At 41.5% G+C, this 17,602-nt stretch overlaps 1 protein-coding gene across 1 annotated transcript in view; it reads left to right on the top strand.

The window, feature by feature from the left end:
* ZNF385B (zinc finger protein 385B) overlaps positions 1-17,602 on the top strand; it is a 357,510-nt gene that overhangs the window by 20,307 nt on the left and 319,601 nt on the right. The window contains exon 2 of the mRNA XM_054723048.1: positions 930-1,068. Within this exon, the coding sequence (XP_054579023.1) occupies positions 1,017-1,068 (52 nt within the window). The 5' untranslated portion in view covers positions 930-1,016. The remainder of the gene's footprint in view (positions 1-929; positions 1,069-17,602) is intronic.

Raw genomic sequence — 17,602 nt, 5'->3', positions numbered from 1 at the left:
ACATGATGACCAATGGTGGTATGAAGATACATTGAAGGGTGGAGACAGAGAATCTTAGACTGGATACAGAGAGACCAACTATGAATTTCAGTTTCTACTGTGAGCCTCATTGGATTTGATGGTAGAAATTTAGTTACAATCCAGGGTCACACTCTTCTCTGACTTGGATTTAATTCCAGGGCATGTTTATAAACATGGTAAGAAGCACCACTCATTCAAAACTTCATTGTAAAGAGCAGGAAGTTTACAAATTTTAACACATTTAATTACTATAGTAACCCTATGTGGTATATGCTCTTATCTTCATCTTGCAGACAAGGAAACTGAGTCTCAGAAAGTTGAGTGATTTGTCAAAGTCAAAAAGCTCCTAATGGTTAGAGCTGGGATTTGAACTTAGATAGCCTGCCTCCTAGTATGCTTTCGTATCTCTGGTCTTAACCAGCACAGCTATAATGTGGAGGCATCTGGGGGAGTGCACCATTTTGTCCTTGGGAATGATCAGTCCTCTCTAGCATCCATTGCCATTGCATTTATTTTTCTTTATTCATGTTCTAGGACATTGTCCATGCTCTGGATCCTCCAGAATGATTCATTTAGGTACTCACAACCTGTACTGCACCTGGTAGAAACTCTTTGAGACAGGACTCTATCTACCCAGACCAGTGGTTCTCAACTGGAATTTAACCCCGGGACATTTGGCAATGTCTACACACATTTTTGGTTGTCCCAACTGGGGGTGGCAATTACGTTACCGTCATCTAGTAGATAGAAGCCAGGGATGCTGATAAACAACCTACAACGCGCAGGGCAGTCTCTACAACAAAGAATTATTGGGACCAAAATGGTAATAGTACTGAGGTTGAAAAATCCCAACATAGATATGAAATTATATTTTAGCCATTTTATTTACAGTCTTGTTTTTTTCTCAGGGCTCCCATCTTCCCAGGAAGGCACGGATTCCCTTGGTTCTTAGCTCCACCAAATCTTCTGGAGTTTCTGTTACCTCTCCCTCCATCATGGCTCAGCACAGAGCTGGTGAATGGGCTGGGACCTGGGTCCCCTTTTCAGGTACCCACGTAAGTTGAAACTCTCTCACTTACCCTTTGACTATTTCCCTCTCCCTTCCTTTTATCTAGCCTGAATGTAGGAAGCTTTGCTCTTACTCATATTCTTCAAAGTCTGTTGCCCATGCGCTCCCTTAATGTTTGAAACTCAAACTGCAAGAATTGATTACCCTTTTCCTTGCTTTGCGCTATGTAATCTCTTTCCTGGGCACAATAAATACAAAAAAAGTCAGCCACCTAACTGAAGTTTTTTTTTTTTTTTTTGAAGTTTTACAGAAATGCCGGGACAACCATAGTTTGTCCATGCCAGCATTTTGCTATCTATATTTTGAGGTATACCGCTGTGTATGGCACCAGATTTTTTATGAAAGGAGGAACCCCTCTCTAGGAATTCACAAGCCATATATGCAAATGACTCAAATGTGTTTATCCCAGGACTTGCCCAAAATATTTGACCAGAAGTCTTGTATTTTTCATGGAATCCTCCAGAACAGTTTGCACATAATTTATGAAATGCTGGTCTGTGTTACACTAGTAAATGTGGCCTTTATCAAAGCACTGGCAGAAATGAGAGGAAAGGTAGAAGTTAGACTCACTAGGACTCAATGAATGATTGGTCCTGGGAGGTAGAGAAGCAAAAGGAATCAGTGAGAGAATATAGAAACTTCAAAACTGAAGGAACAAATTTCGTATTTGGCCTTATATATCACAAAATATTAGGCACCAGGGATTTTTAAAAGTATAAGCCACAGAATGACAATACTGAATTTATCTCTCTCCTGGATCGTTGTAATGGCTTTCTAAATGGTCTCCTAGATTTCATTCTTTTCCTCTTCTAATCTGAACACCCCAATGCCACCATAGAAATCTTTCTGAACAAAAATGTAATCATGGCATTGCTCTGATCAAAGAACTTCTGTGATTCAGTTTTGTGCATAGACAACCCAAACTCCTTTGCATAGTGTTCAGAGAACATTATGACGAAATCTTCCTGAATATGGATTTAACTTTGTGTCGCCAGAATGAGCAACTCTTACTCAATGAGATGTTGCCTTGCACTGCCAGTGCTTCTGTGCTTCTGTGCCTTTTAGGGACTCTGGGCAACAAGACAGGCTGCTCTAAGGAACATGCATCTATTCCTGCATTGTGTGAATGCCTTTATTCTCTAGGATTTATAAATATGTCTGTAATTTAATCTTAGAATGGGAGTGTGTGTGGTCTGTCTCTGCCCATATGGATATCTTTTGTCTGCCCCTCTAGATCCACTCTCACCCTTGTTCAATCAGTTCTCTGCTCTGGAAGGCTGACCTGCATGGACTGAATCTAAAGAATCCCTTGGCCTCTGCCTTGTAGTTGGTTTTGGTTAATGGAAAATGCTGACAGGAGATAGGACGAAGCAGGAGCGTGAGATCAGAGTATATGCCCCCCATCTCCCCTAGAAAGGCAGCTTAGACTAGCTGTGCCCCCTGCTGGTCACTGCTCCTCTCAAGGTGGCCTCCTCCATGGACTTGTCTCCTTTCCAGGTTCAGTAACTGCCCTCTCCTCTGCTCTAACCCCTGGTTCCTGAGTATCCTTGTGGCTCCTGTATACCCTGACTATATGCGTATAAATAGTCCTTTAAACATAAACCCTCTTCTAATATTCCCAATTTGAATGGTGTACTTCTTTCTCACTGGGACCCACACTGATATAAGTTAGCCCACTGAAACACTTGATTTTTGAATGTCTGTGAATGGTAAAGATTTACATGATAAAGAATTGAATTACACAGGGACATGTCACAAGTTGTCCATTTTTGTGTTTTACCTCACATCATTTCAAATGGTACCCTAAAATTGAATATTCAATTTAAAAGTAGTTGTGCATAAGGATATTTATTCACTGGTCAAGAAAGGCCATTTTATTTTGTGATCCATTGGCTGGAAATTTTTCCATTTCATTGACTAATGATTTTCCATGAAAATTAATGGGTGCGAGCTCTGAGTTGGTTTGGGTGATGGGAAGGACTTCATCTGCACACAGTTATCTCTGGTAAGGTCCATGGGGTTAGGTGTGTTGGGAGGTTAATGGGAGCAACAGACCCAGGAATTATGGGATGGTTCAGTGACTAGAGTGTTTGAAGCTGTTCTTTAATATGTCTCCAAAGAATTTTAAAGTATAAGTAAGAGGCCATTAGCTGACTACACAGCTCAGGAGTTGTCTTATAGATTCAGGCATGAATCTTCTTCAGGGGAAGAGTTATCTGAAAGAATCCAGGTAGGAATGACAAATCTTGATAGTTTTTCTCCTCTAGATACTTAAGGACTTCAGTGTTGACTTTTGAAAGGGACAGAAACGTGCCATTTTTTATTTTATTTTTTACAATAATAACTGATATTTAGCTCTTAGTCTATTTATTATTGGTTCATACTATTTTTAAGTGAAAAAATGTATTTTAAAGGTAGTTTTATATAACCTAATTTCATTTCTATGATTCCAGCATTCTAGCCATGTAAAATAAAATTACTGATTCTCTTTTAAGGCAGAGTGAAGAGTACTCAAATAGAGCAGACCAGAGATAGCGTGAAGTTTCCAGTGTTCTCATTTGTTATTTTTTGCTTGTAGATTTAGCCATATAGTTATTTATATATCTATCTGTATATAGCTTTATATCCCTATGCTCTCCTTTTCCTAAGGAATCTTCTTTTGGAAATGGCAATACAGTAAGCATTTTCTTTGGAGCTGCAGAGGGGATGATGTCCTATGTATTATAGTAGTGATATTAGGATGAAGCGTAGCAAACGAAATTAACCACACTTTCCATGTCATCACAAGTGAGGCACTCTGTGTGCATGAAGATTTTGGTATGAGGGATAAAAAGACAGATCTGTTGCACAGACAGGATTTCCTGTGTAGTTTTTCTGGTTTCACACATACGAAGTGTCATTGTTGTGATTAGAAGTTCATGTTCAAGACATAAGATTAGGAAAGAGTCAAGAAATCTTTTGAATGCTATATGTAGTGCTCAAGCTCTTTTTTGTTTGCTTGGTTGGTTGGGGTTTATTCTGTTTTGTTTTGTTGTTGTTTATTTTTGCACCTCCTATACTTGGACACAGAGAGAAATGTGTGTCATGTTGGAAAGACGCTTTAAAAACAGGCATAGCTTTGGAAACTTGATATGTATAACTCACTAATTCTCACCTTGTTCACCTCTGTATTCACAGAGAGAAACGTTCTTTTCTACCCTAGGACTTGAACAGGAAATATTGGAGATTTATATTTTTAAAGAATTAATACCTACCCTGTGGATGTATTTAACATTTGAAATTTCAGCTGTGATTCTGAAGTAGTATTAAAGTTGGTAAAATTCTAATCACAATGCAAAACCTCTGAAAATGCACCTTATTTTTTAAGTTATTAAATTACAGGAATGATAGAAAGTATCTTTCTTCTTTTTAAAAACTATAATCTAGGATTTATATCTGACTGTGCTACTTCATTGTGTTAGATCTCAAGCTTTCATTTATAACTATAAAGATCTTTAAAAGAAGGAAAATAAATAGTTTTGATATTTATTATAGTGTCTAAGTAAGATAGTCAGTTTTTTTTTTCCTAATGTGGAAGCTCCTTGTTTTCAGGAATGCAAATATAAAATACATAAACTTGAATACCCTCAAAATACCTTCTAAATGAAGCCGTGCATTTGGAAGAGGGAAAACCACGGTGAGTCAGCTGTCTCCAGGTTCTGCTCTCAGAACAGTTACTGACTTGTTTAGCGACCTTGGCCATCTTGGTCTAACTCCATTTTCGTTTTCCCTCCTGACGAGTGGAATTTCTTTCTACTAACCTGCTTTCCCTGGATGTACTTTGGAAGAAAGATGCTATCTAAATACCATTAAAAACAATAATATTTCCTATCTCAGGAGTGAACTTCAGTCTAGAATGTAACACAATCCACTGGTTTTTTTTTTTTTTTTTACTTTGTAATCCTTACCAAAGATAAAATAAAATAAAATCTGGGTATATTTTAATGGAGCACCCTCGTATAAATGGACTAAAATTTCATTACCATATAAGAATTATATTCTATGTAGATTCTTTTACGTGTGAAAACATGGCTTAGCAAGCTGGCAGCTTGAAAGTCCTTGCTTTATTAGTTAGCAAATGGTTCTGGGTTTTATCACAGTTATTGGCAATCTCAGTTTTTGGGTGCCTAGGAATTCAAAATGATATGCTCAGCTGACCCTTTAATTAGCTCTCATTCTGTCTGACATGATTTATAGCCTGGTGGCTCACGTGTAAAAAAGATATATGATTTAATGAAGTGGAAAGGCAGAATTGTTTCCCACCTCCGATTGTTTAATGCTTTCTTCCGCCTGGTGACTGGAGCTCTGGGGGCAAACAAAGCAGCAGTTATATCCCCTGGTACAAGGACAGGAAGGTCCAGTTTGCTATGATTTGTGATTGTTTGCAAAGATGCTTCTGTTTCATTAGGAAACAAAAGAATTGATTCCGGTATCTTGAAATAGTCTTTTAAAAGAAATATGAAAGGCTGTGGACTGAAATTCTCTTATTTTGCATTTTCATTTTATTGCTCTAAATGCAAATATTGTGGGGGAAGCAATACAGCATTTAATCTGCAGAGCTTTGCAGTGGTTTAGCACCATCGGTCCATTAGGTCCATAAGTGTTTATGGAGTACATTAGGTATTGATCGAGTCACTGGGTTACAGCAGTGACCAAGAGCGACAAGGCCCCCTCCGGGGAGGACAGATAAAACACCAATAAATAAATGCGTAAATATGATCATTTCTAACTTGTGCCATGGGGCGGGTGCCTGAAAAACAGTTTTTAACAGGGCTCTGAGAACGCATGCGGGGAATGGCGGGCTGCCGTAGAGCTGGTGTCAGGGAAGGACACCCAGATGGAGGGGACCCCTGGGCCAAGACCCACAAGATCTGAACGCTGCAGAAACGGGAGGGTCTGGAGGCTGAGCTTCCCGAGCAAAAGTCACAGAGAACACAAAGTCCAAGGAGGAAGGACCTTGATGGACATGAGAAATAGAGAAAGGAAAGTGGGGATGAGGCAATAATGTATAAGGCAGAGAGATAGGAATTGAGAGTGAGAGGGGCAGGTAGTGCAGGGCCCTGAAGGCCACAGTAAGGAAGGGACAGTGTTCCGTCAAGTGCCACATTCCAAAGACCTGTGCTGGGGTTCCACCAGCCTCCCCGAGGCACTGTGGTGCACCTGTTAATTTACATGTACCTCATTAGGTCCAGGCCCCACCTGAAGAATACGGAGTACAAAGTTATGGAGCCAACACACATATAAAAGTATCATATTACCTCAGGGTTTCCACCCTTCCCTAACATTTTTTTTTTTAATTCAAATACACAGACAAGTTATGAAACCATTCATGTAGAGTCACTGATTGATAATAATTTGTCAACTTTGTTTTATCTCTCTTCTTTATATATATATATACACTAGAGGCCCAGTGCACGAAATTCATATAAGCCAATTGTTCTGCAGAATTGAAGGTTTGGATTTGTCTTATGTTTCCTCTTGATTAGATTTGGGTCCCTCAGCCTGGCCTATGTCCTCTCACCCTCTTGCAGTCTGGGAGCCCTCGGGGGATGTCCGATGGGGAGCGGGCCTAAGCTGGCAGTCGGACATCCTTAGCACTGCCACAGAGGTGGGAGAGGCTCCTGCCAGTGCCACTGCGCTTGCCAGTCATAAGCCTGGCTTCTGGCTGAGTGGTGTTCCCCCTGTGGGAGCACATTGACCACAAGGGGGCAGCTCCTTCATTGAACATCTGCCCCCTGGTCAGTGCACGTCATAGTGACCAGTCATTCTGCCATTCAGTTGATTTGCATATTAGCATTTTATTATATAGAACTAGAGGCCCAGTGCACGAAATTCGTGCATGGGGGTCCCGCAGCCCAACCTGCACCCTCTACAATCCAGGAGCTCTCAGGGGATGTCCTACTGATGGCTTAGGCCCACTCCCCGTGGTTCTCTGCTCTCTGTGGGCCTGCAGCCATGGAGATGAAGCCCCCATGCCCTGCTCTCCACTTTCTGCCGGCCTCCCCATGCGCCATGCGAAGGAAGCCCCAATGCCCTGCAGTGTGCTCTGTCTGCCAGGCCTGGGGGCTTTGAGGACACCGACACACTAAGGAAGCCCCCATGCCCTGCTGTCCAGGCTCTGTTTGCAGGGCCTGGGGCTGCCCCGCTGCTGAGGAAGCCTCCATGCCTTGCTGTCCTGGCCCAGCTCTGTTTACAGGGCCTGGGGCTACCCTGCTGCCATGGAAGCCTCCATGCCCTGCTGTCCTGGCTCTGTTTGCAGGGCCTGGGGCTTCCCTGCTGCCAGGGAAGCCTCCATGCCCAGCTGTCCGGGCTCTGTTTGCAAGGCCTGGAGCTGCCCCACTGCTGTGGAAGCCTCCATGCCCTGCTGTCCTGGCCCAGCTCTGTTTTCAGGGCCTGGGGCTTCCCTGCTGCCATGGAAGCCACCATGCCCTGCTGTCTGGGCTCTGTTTGCAGGGCCTGGGGCTTCCCTGCTGCCACAGAAGCCTCCATGCCCTGCTGTCCAGGCTCTGACTGCCATGTCTGGGGGCGGATCAAAAACCCCAGTGGAGGTGGATCCAGCTTCGCTGCTCCTGCCAACAGGCTGGACACTCCAGCAGCGGAGCTGAGCGGACTGAGCGCCGCCATCTTGTGGCTATGGGGGCCGCCATTTTTGTTGTGGAGTGATGGTTAATTTGCATATTACTCTATTATTAGAGAGGAATAGAAGCCCGTTGCATGAAGATTCATGCAATAGACCTTCCTTCACCTGGCAGCCGGCACCAGTTTTCCGCCGGCACCAGTTTTCCTCTGGCACCTGGGACCCTGGCCTTGCCTCTGGCCACCCGCTGATCGGAGCACCTCCCGCCGGCCCGATCGGCCACCCCGAGTCCCACCGCCCGCGCCTCCCACCGGCCCCATTGGTCCTCCCTCAACGGCGGCCGATTGGTCCGGGGGGAGGAGCGGGGGGCGTCCCTGTCCCCCCGCTCCTCCTGCCAGCCTGATCGGCCACCCCAAGTTCCGCCCCCCACGCCTCCCGCCGGCCCAATCATGGGCGTAGCGGAGTGATGGTTAATTTGCATATTACCCTTTTATTAGGATACTTGGTTTTGTTCCGTTTTGCTAAAGCATTTCAGGTTAGTTGTAGACATCATGACATTTCACACACTTAGGAAATTTCTAATATAATACTCCCTATGTTGAAATTTCCAAAATTGTCCCAATCATGTCCTTTATAGATGATTTTTTTGATGGTCATATATCTTTTGTCTCCTCTAACTCAGAACAGTCCCTTAGCCTTCTCTGTTCTTTATGATATTGATATTTCCAAAGAGTATAAGCCAATTGTTCTGCAGAATTGAGGGTTTGGATTTGTCTGATGTTTCCTCTTGATTAGATTTGGGTTAAATATATTTGGCAAGAAGGCTCCATAGGTGATGCTGTGTCCTTCATAGTGCATGATATCAGGTGGCTCAGGATGTTATGATGATATTAAACTTGATCACTGGCAAAGGTGTATCTGCCAGATTTCCCCATTATAAAGGTATTTTTTTCCTTTTGCAATCAATAAATAATCTGTGGAGAGATACTTTGAGATTCTGTGAATATCTTGTTTCCTAGTAGCCTTTCACTTAATGATATTAGCATCCACAGATGCATCTTTCCAGAATCAGTTATTGCTATGATGGTTGTGAAAATGATGACTTTCTACTTCTCTGTTTTTTTTTCTATACTCATTAGCTGTCTTACTTTTGTAAATAAAATGTCTATTTTCTCTCCCCACTTAAAAAAAATCAGTGTGGACTCAAGGAACTTTAAAAAATTCATTATGTTATAATCTATTCCTCTCATTATACATTTTGATACAATAATTGTCCCAAATTTAATTAGTAAGAGCTCCCACATGCAGACCTTTCCAGTCAGATTTTGAGCACCTTTCTTCTTTTCACCACAACAAGAGGCTTCAGGCTTCCTTTGTACTTTCCCTTCTCCAAACAAGAAATCATCAATTCCCCCAAAAATGTCCTGGTTTCTTTTAGTGGGATGTTATTTAGAAACCAATATCTTGGAACTGGATGTGTTTATTGCTAACAGGGTATCATTGTTTTCAGTTGGTGGTATCATTGCTTTTAGAGCCATTCAGTGGACAGAGCTAGTAAATAAATACACATACAAATAGGTTCTTAAGGATGCCTCTAATTCTAATTCACGCCACAACATTCTTTTTCTCCTTCCCTCATCTGTATCTGTATTTTCCTTGTCCCACAAAGGAAAAACCCTGGGTCCCAACAACAATAATATGTTTATATTTACTCATTTGTAGCTACAATAATTCCTTTCCCAAATTTTATAATTGTTACATCAATGCCAACAACAAACAAATTAACTTCAAGATCTGTCTGCACTTTTTTTTAAATTTATCTTTATTTTGAGGGTATTACAGATGCCCCCCAATATCCCCCATTGCCCCCCTCCATCCAGTTCCTGCCCCACCCAGGCCTTCACCACACTATTGTCTGTGTCCATGGGTTATGCATATAAATTCTTTGGTTAATCTCTCACCCCCACCCTCCCCCCTTCCCTCTGGAATTTGTCAGTCTGTTCCATGCTTCTGAGTCTCTGGATCTATTTTGTTCCTCAGTTTATTTTGTTCATTTGATTCCACATATAAGTGAGATCATGTGATACTTGTCTTTCTCTAACTGGTTTATTTTGCTTAGCATTGTACTCTCCAGGTCCCTCTATGCTCTCTCAAAAGGTAAGAGATCCTTCTTTTTTCATAGCTGCATAGTATTCCATAGTGTAAATGTACCACAGCTTTTTTATCTACTCATCCCCACTGATGGACACTTGGGCTGTTTCCAGATCTTAGCTATGATGAATAGCGCTTAGTGTCTGTTTTTGTGTTTCTGATTTGGTAGGCTAAGGTGCGGTGAGTAAAAGGCAGGATGTCCTAGAATCATGTTCTTTCCTTTCCGAAAGACTAATCAAAAAATTTAAAAGCCCACAAAACTTCCTCTTACTTACCCAGATTCCACTTTTGAAAAGTGTATGTATATTAACATTTTGAAAATGCGAATACTGACCCTGGAAGGGTTAAGCTCCTTTCAGCCATTTATACTGTAGCCTGATTAATTTCAATCTGTTTGCTTTCTCTAAATCCTGGAGGAGCTGCAATGAGACTGCACTTTTCAAAGAGGTGAATATTTTGTAGCACAGAGGCAACCTCAAGGAACATCCTGGGATGCAAGCCCAGTGAAGGAGGGAAGTGAGGGAGCAGGCAGACTCCGTAGGAGGAGGGAGATTCCTTTGTAAACACAGCACTAGGCCAGATTTTTATTATTCTTCAGTTTTGCGTAGAGCCTTGGTTATCCAGATACCAAGATACCAACTGGAACTTATTTTCCTAACACTAACACAGTTTAATTAATTAACTGTTCAACAACTCAGAGACTTGTCTATTGCAAGAGGCTCTGCCTCAGAACTTCAAGCCCACGGCTGGTCATTACATCAAGGCAGTTTTGCCTAAATTGAAGCTCCACGCCCTATCATAATTTGTTAATGCCTTATGACTGAGTTGTTTTTCTCTGTCACAGAATTAATAATCTCCACGTTCCAAAATGCACGAATCCGAGAACTAGAAGGTCCTCAGAGATTTTATCTATCAATCTTTTAAAGTTAAGGTTCCAAGAGACAGGCATGCTTGGCACAGAAGTGGCAGAGCTTGAGCCACAACAGGGGTCTTGGGCCCTTGGCCCTTGTACTTATTACCTGCTACACCAAAACTCACCTCTCTTTTTTCTCTTGGAAAGAGCATTTGATCAAACTTGTAGGTCATAAAAGCATTGGTATCTGCTTGCAAGCATTTCTACTTCTGGAAAATTAGAGATTTTACTTTCATTTCATGCAAGGATAGCCAAGTAGTATATGGAGGTCACAGATATTTAAAAAAATAAAATAAAACATAATTTAGATGATAAGCCCTTTTTACCTATTTTTTTAAGTGATCTAATCTGATACATTTGGAATCCTCGGGAGATGTTCATGTAATTTTATTGAATCTCCACTTTGCAGTAAAATGCAGTGTAGCACTGGGTTAAAGATGCATAGTGGGGTCAGTCTGTCTGCTTACCAATTACTAGCTATGTGAGTTGGGAAAGTTCCTTTCTCCTTATTTGCAAAACAAGGATAACAATATCTACCTCCTGAGGTTATGTGTGGATTAACTTAGCTAATGCATACAAATCTGTAACAGAATGCCTGGCACTTTGTAAATGCACAGTAACTGATGCTGTCTGGAAAAGGAAGTCTGAATAGACTAGGCATATTTAGTTCAGGGTTTAAGTACAATTTCTCTTGTTTTCCATTTCATGAGTAGAATTGAATGTTTTCAGATATTTTATTTTATTTTATTTTTTTAATTTTATCTTATTGATTTTTTACAGAGAGGAAGAGAGAGGGATAGAGAGTTAGAAACATCGATGAGAGAGATACATCGATCAGCTGCCTCTTGCACACCCCCTACTGGGGATGTGCCCGCAACCAAGGTACATGCCCTTGACCGGAATCGAACCCGGGACCTTTGAGTCCGCAGGCCGACGCTCTATTCACTGAGCCAAACCGGTTTCGGCTGTTTTCAGATATTTTAACTGCCTGAAAATAAATATCATTTTATATAATTTTTAAATTAATATATTTTATTTTTTAGAGAAGTTTTAGGTTTACAGAAAAATTTGAGGAAAAAGTACAGAGTTCCCTATACTCCCTCTCCTCTACTCCTCAGTTTCCCCTATTGTTAACATCTTGCATTGGTGTGGTATGTTAATTACAGATGATGAACCAATATTGATACATTACTGTTAACAGAAGTCCATAGTTTACATTAGGGTTCATTCTGTGTGTTGTACTGTACTATGAGTTTTGCCAAATGAATATTGTTATCCACCATTACACAGTGTCATGCAACATAATTTCACTGTCCTAAAAATCCCCTATGCTGTGCCTATTTATTTCTCCCTTCCTTCCCCAACCACTGGGAATCAGTAATCTTCTTCAGAATGTCATATAGTTGGCATCATATAGTATACTAGAGGCCCATTGCAGGAAGATTCCTGCAAGAATAGGGCTTCTTGCGGCGGTCTCTGCTGCCCCACCTGCTTCCCTCCCATCTCTGCCACCCCGCCTGCTTCCCTTCCTTCTCCACTGCCCCGACTGCTTCTCTCCCTTCTCCGCCGCCCTGCTTGCTTGCTTCTCCACAGCTTCACTCCCTTCTGCAGTGCTTGGGTTCCTTCTACGCTGTCATCAGTCTTCGCTCTGTGTCTGGATATGCAAATTAACCACCATCTTGGTTGGGTTAATTTGCGTACTCGCTCCTGATTGGCTGGTGGGCATGGCTTGTGGGCATAGCAGAGGTACGGTCAATTTGCATGTTTCTCTTTTATTAGATAGGATGGCTTTGCAGATAGTCTTCTTTCACTTAGCAATGTGCATTTAAGGTTCCTCCATGGCCTTTTGTGGCTTGATTGCTTATTTCTTTTTATTGCTGAATAATATTCCATTATGTAACACCATTTCTTTATCCATTCACCTCTGGAAGGACTTCTTGGTTGCTTCCAAGTTTTGGCAGTTATGATTAAGCCACTATAATCATAAGTGTGTAGGTTTTTGTCTGGAAATAAGTTCTTAGCTTATTTGGGTAAATACCTGGGATAGTGATTGCTGGATCCTATGGTAACACTATGTTTAGTTTTCTAAAAATCTGCCTGTCTTCCAAAGCTGTGTACATTCCTACCAGCAGTGAATGAAGGTTGTTGTTCCACATTCTCACCAACATTTGGCATTGTCAGTGTTTTAGACATTCTCTTAGGTATATACTAATGTATCTTTGTTTTCTAATTTGCATGTCTTTAGTGACATATGGTATTAAGCATCTTTTCAGATGCTAATTTCACATCTGTAAATCTTTGGTGAGGTGTCTATCAGATCTTTTGCCCTTTTTTAATTCAGTTGTTTCTTTTCTTATTGTTGAGTTTGAGAGTTCATTGTATATTTTAGACACAAGTTCTCTTATCAGATATGTGTTTTGAAAATATTTTCTCCCAGTCTTACATTTTCATTCTCTTAAACATGTCTTCACAAAGCAGAATTTTTAAATTTCAATGAAGTTTCACTTATTAAAATTTTTTTTTATGGATTATACTTTTGGCATTGTATCTAAAAACTTATGGCCCAATCCAAGATCAATGAAATTTTTTTTTCTGTTATCTTCTAGAAGTTTTATAGTTTTGTGTTTTGCATTTATGTCCATGATCCATTTAGAGTTAACTTTTCTGAAAGGTGTAATCTTAGTGTCTAGATTATGTTGTGTTTTTTTTTTACATGAAGATGTCCAGTTGTTTGTTTATTTAATTTTTCTCTGATAAGTGAATTAACATTAAGTCATGTACTGCATAATGATGTTTCAGTTCATGATGGACCACATATACAACGGTGGCACCATCCTAATATATAAAAACCCTGGGTCTGTCATGACCAGAGGCTCGACCAACTGGAAGTCAGTCCTGCAGTCAGCACTGGGTTGCCGGGGCAACCCAGCACTGAGTGCTGTGGCTACAGGTGCAGTGACCCAGCACTGACTGCTGAGGGGTCTGTGAATCAGGCCCAGAGAGAGGCCTAAAGAGAGAAGCAGGGTCTGATCCGTAGCCTGTGTGGCAGCTATTGATCAGCACTTGCCTCTCTCTTTCTCTCCAGGCCAGGCCAGCAGCTGCGCCTCCATTTCTCTCCAGGCCTCCACCAGGGCTGCTGATCAGGCCCTGTCGATAGGCCCAGAGATGCTGACTGGCATAGAAACCAACCAATCAGAACCAAATCTGGGTGAAGTGTGAAGAGCCAATGGCTGCCTAGGAAGCGGAGCTTTTGATGCTGACTGGCATAGAAACTGACCAATCAGAACCAAATCTGGGTCAACTGTGAGGAGCCAATGGCTGCCTAGGAGGCGGACCTTTTGACACTGACTGGCTTAGAAACTGACCAGTCAGCACCAAATCTGGGTCAACTGTGAGGAGCCAATGGCTGCCGAGGAGGCGGACCTTTTGACACTGACTGGCATAGAAACTGACCAATCAGAACCAAATTTGGGTGAAGTGTGAGGAGCCAATGGCTTCCCAGGAGGCGGAGCTTTTGACGCTGACTGGCATAGAAACCGACCAATCAGAACCAGATTGGCCGGCAGAGGAGGGCAGTTGGGGACGAGATCAGGCCTGCAGGGGAGGGCAGTTGGGGGCAACCAGACCAGCAGGGGAGGGCAGTTGGGGGCGAGATTAGGTCAGCAGGGGAGGGCTGTTAGGGGTGAGATCAGGCTGGCAGGGGAGGGCCGTTGGGGGCGAGATCAGGCCTGCAGGGGAGGGCAGTTGGGGGCAAGATCAGGCTGGCAGGGGAGGGCAGTTGGGGGCAAGATCAGGCCTGCAGGGGAGGGCAGTTAGGGGCGAGATCAGGCTGGCAGGGAATGGCAGTTGGGGGCAAGATCAGGTCGGCAGGGGAGAGCAGTTGAGAGTGAGATCAGGCTGGCAGGGGAGGGCAGTTAGGGACGATCAGGTAGGCAGGCAGAGGCAGTTAGGGGTGATCAGGCAGGCAGGCAGAGAGGTTAGGGGCTGATGATCAGGCAGGCAGGTGAGCAGTTAGGAGCCAGTGGTTCCAGCTTGTGAGAGGGATGTCCGACTGCCAGTTTAGACCCGGTCCCTGTGGGTCTAAACTAGCAGTCGGACATCCCCCAAGGGGTCCCCGATTGGAGAGGGTGCAGGCTGGGTTGAGGGAACCCCCCGTCCATGCACGAATTTCGTGCACTGTGCCACTAGTAATACTATGTATAATGAAGCTGAAAACTTGCTATTGCTTAGTGACGTTGTAGCTGTAGTGATGTCGCCGTTATGACATTCTAGCACAACACATCACTCACATATTTGTGGTGATGCTGGTGTAAAGCAGCCTGCTATGCTGCCAGTAGTATAGCAATATAGCACATACAATTATGTGCACTACATAATACTTGAAGATGACAAATGATTATGTTACTGGTTTCTGTATTTACTATACTACACTTTTATAGTAATTTTGCAGTGTACTTTTTTCTATTCATTAAAAAAAAGTGCTGTAAAAAGTATTCTATGTTACGCTGGCAGCAACCTCATTCATCTCATGTTTATGGCATCTTTTGATTGCATCATTTCTCTTGTGCTTGATTTAATCTCTTGTTTTATAAATTAAGTGTAGCCTAAGTGCACAGATTTTATAAAGTCTACAGTAGCGCACAGTAACCTCTTAGCCTTCATATTTACTCACCACTCACTCGCCAACTCATCCACAGCAACTTCAAGTCTTGCAAACTCCATTCATGGTAAGTGCCCTGCACAGGTGTAGCATTTTTGATCTTTTATACCATACTTTCTGTGTTTTGATATGTTTATATAACCAAATACTTATCATTGGGTTAAAATTGCCTACAGTATTCAGTACAGTAACATCTGTATTGGTTTGTAGCCTGGAAGCAATAGGCTATTCCATATAGCAGAGGTGTGTAGCAGGCTATTCCATCTTAGTGCACTCTATGATGTTAACACAAGGACAAAATCACCTGACAACACATTTCTCAGAGCATTATCCCACCATTAAGTGATGCATGACTGTGTTCCTGAAGACATTTACAAGAAGATATTTTAACCACTGAAGACCTGAGAGAGTATTTAATGCCTTTTCAGTGAACAAAGTGTCTTCAGCTATGTGGAGAAATATTATCAAATTTATGGAATTGTTTATCAGAAACATTTTCACATTTCATTTTTTATTATATTTTAGAATGACTTGGAAAGATATGGAATGGTGTGTATGCTTTAGAGCTGGTTGTATTTCTTAACTAAAACCTAGTCACTCAGTAAAATGTTCTGTGTAGTTATTGTTCAAACACTTCCACTCCTTTATAATTTATTTTTTATCTGTCCTATCCTTTGACTTACTGTTTGGGGATTTTTAAAATGCTTGAGTCTCTCTCTCCCTTCTTCCCTCCCTCCTTTGTTCTCTCTCTCCCTTCCTCCCTCCCTTCCTTCTCTGTCTCTCTTCCTCCCTTCTTCCCTCCCTCTTTCTTACCTCCATCCCTTTCTTTCTTTTTAAATCCCTGTACTTGGCTAACAAGCCTTCACATCTGCTGACACTATTGATCCTAGGAATAAAAACATGAGATGATCTCTGGGAAAATATCCAGGCACAGAGCCCAGGCAATCCATAAAGCCCATATATTTCAAATCATGCACGTCTCGTGAAATATTTTCAGAAATACAGTTGCCTGTGATTTGGTTTTGTAGGCCTGTTTAAAGGAAAGGTTATATAGTTTTTCTTGAAGTGATTTGTATTTTTCAAACTCTCAACCTTCATGAAAACCAAGAGTCATTTCTTCTCTAAATGTTTCCTTTTAGGTTCCCTTGGCACATCCTTTTTAGCAGTAATGTAGCCACTCACCAAATGATAGTTTAATGTTGAAGCAAATTATCTAAAAGATAAAATTGAGTAAAGGATTTATTTTTTTAAAAGTTTATTTAATCAAGCTACAAAACAGAAATGAGTTCATGTTATACTTAATTTTTAAAATAAATGTATTGGGGTGACATTGGTCAACATGAACATGTAGGTTTCAGGTGTGGGTTTCTATGTTTCAAGATCTGTATATTGCACTGTGTGCCCACCACCCAAAGTCAAATCTTCTCCTGTTACCATATATTTGGGCCTCCTTCTCCCATTACCCCTTGTCCTCTGGCAACCACCACACTGCTGTTTGTGTTCACGAGGAGTTTCAGTTATATATCATGTTATACTTTAAATAAAGAGTTTCCTCCCTAAATGATATGTGATAAGATGGGCTCATGGTGAAATAATTAATAAATAATAAGTAGCGTTTACATTTCGGTCCAGCTGTTCTTTGTATTTTTACCTCTTATATTCTTCTTTGGTTTCATACCTATCCCTATCTTATATTTACCCTGTGTTTCAAAGTATTAATGTTACAAACAAATGAACAATACTAAATAAGGCAGGCCCCTCAGTTCCACAAGTATGTATACCTATGTCCCCAAAATGCAAGATGTTCATAGCAGCATAGTTTTAAATAACCACAACTGGAAAATATTCAAATATCAATTTACAGTAAACTGGATAAATAAATTGTGATATAGTCATACAGTAGAATACTACAGAGAAATGAAAATGAATGATTTATAAGTGCACACAACATAGACAAAACTCACAAAAAATAAATACTGAACAATTCCACTTTTAGGAAGTTTAAAAACATTTTCTACCCTTGAGGCAGGAAATGATTATCAGGGACCTGGAGAGACTTCTGGGAGTTTGGGGAGATTCCATCTCTTGCTTTAATGCTGGTTACATATATTTTAACCTAATGACTTTTGCTTGTATGTATGTATGTATGTTATATTTTAATAACATCCTACA

Source organism: Eptesicus fuscus, chromosome 11 (assembly GCF_027574615.1).
Source record: "Eptesicus fuscus isolate TK198812 chromosome 11, DD_ASM_mEF_20220401, whole genome shotgun sequence".
Taxonomy (NCBI): Eukaryota; Metazoa; Chordata; class Mammalia; order Chiroptera; family Vespertilionidae; genus Eptesicus; species Eptesicus fuscus.
This window is presented reverse-complemented; position numbering and strand designations above follow the sequence as displayed.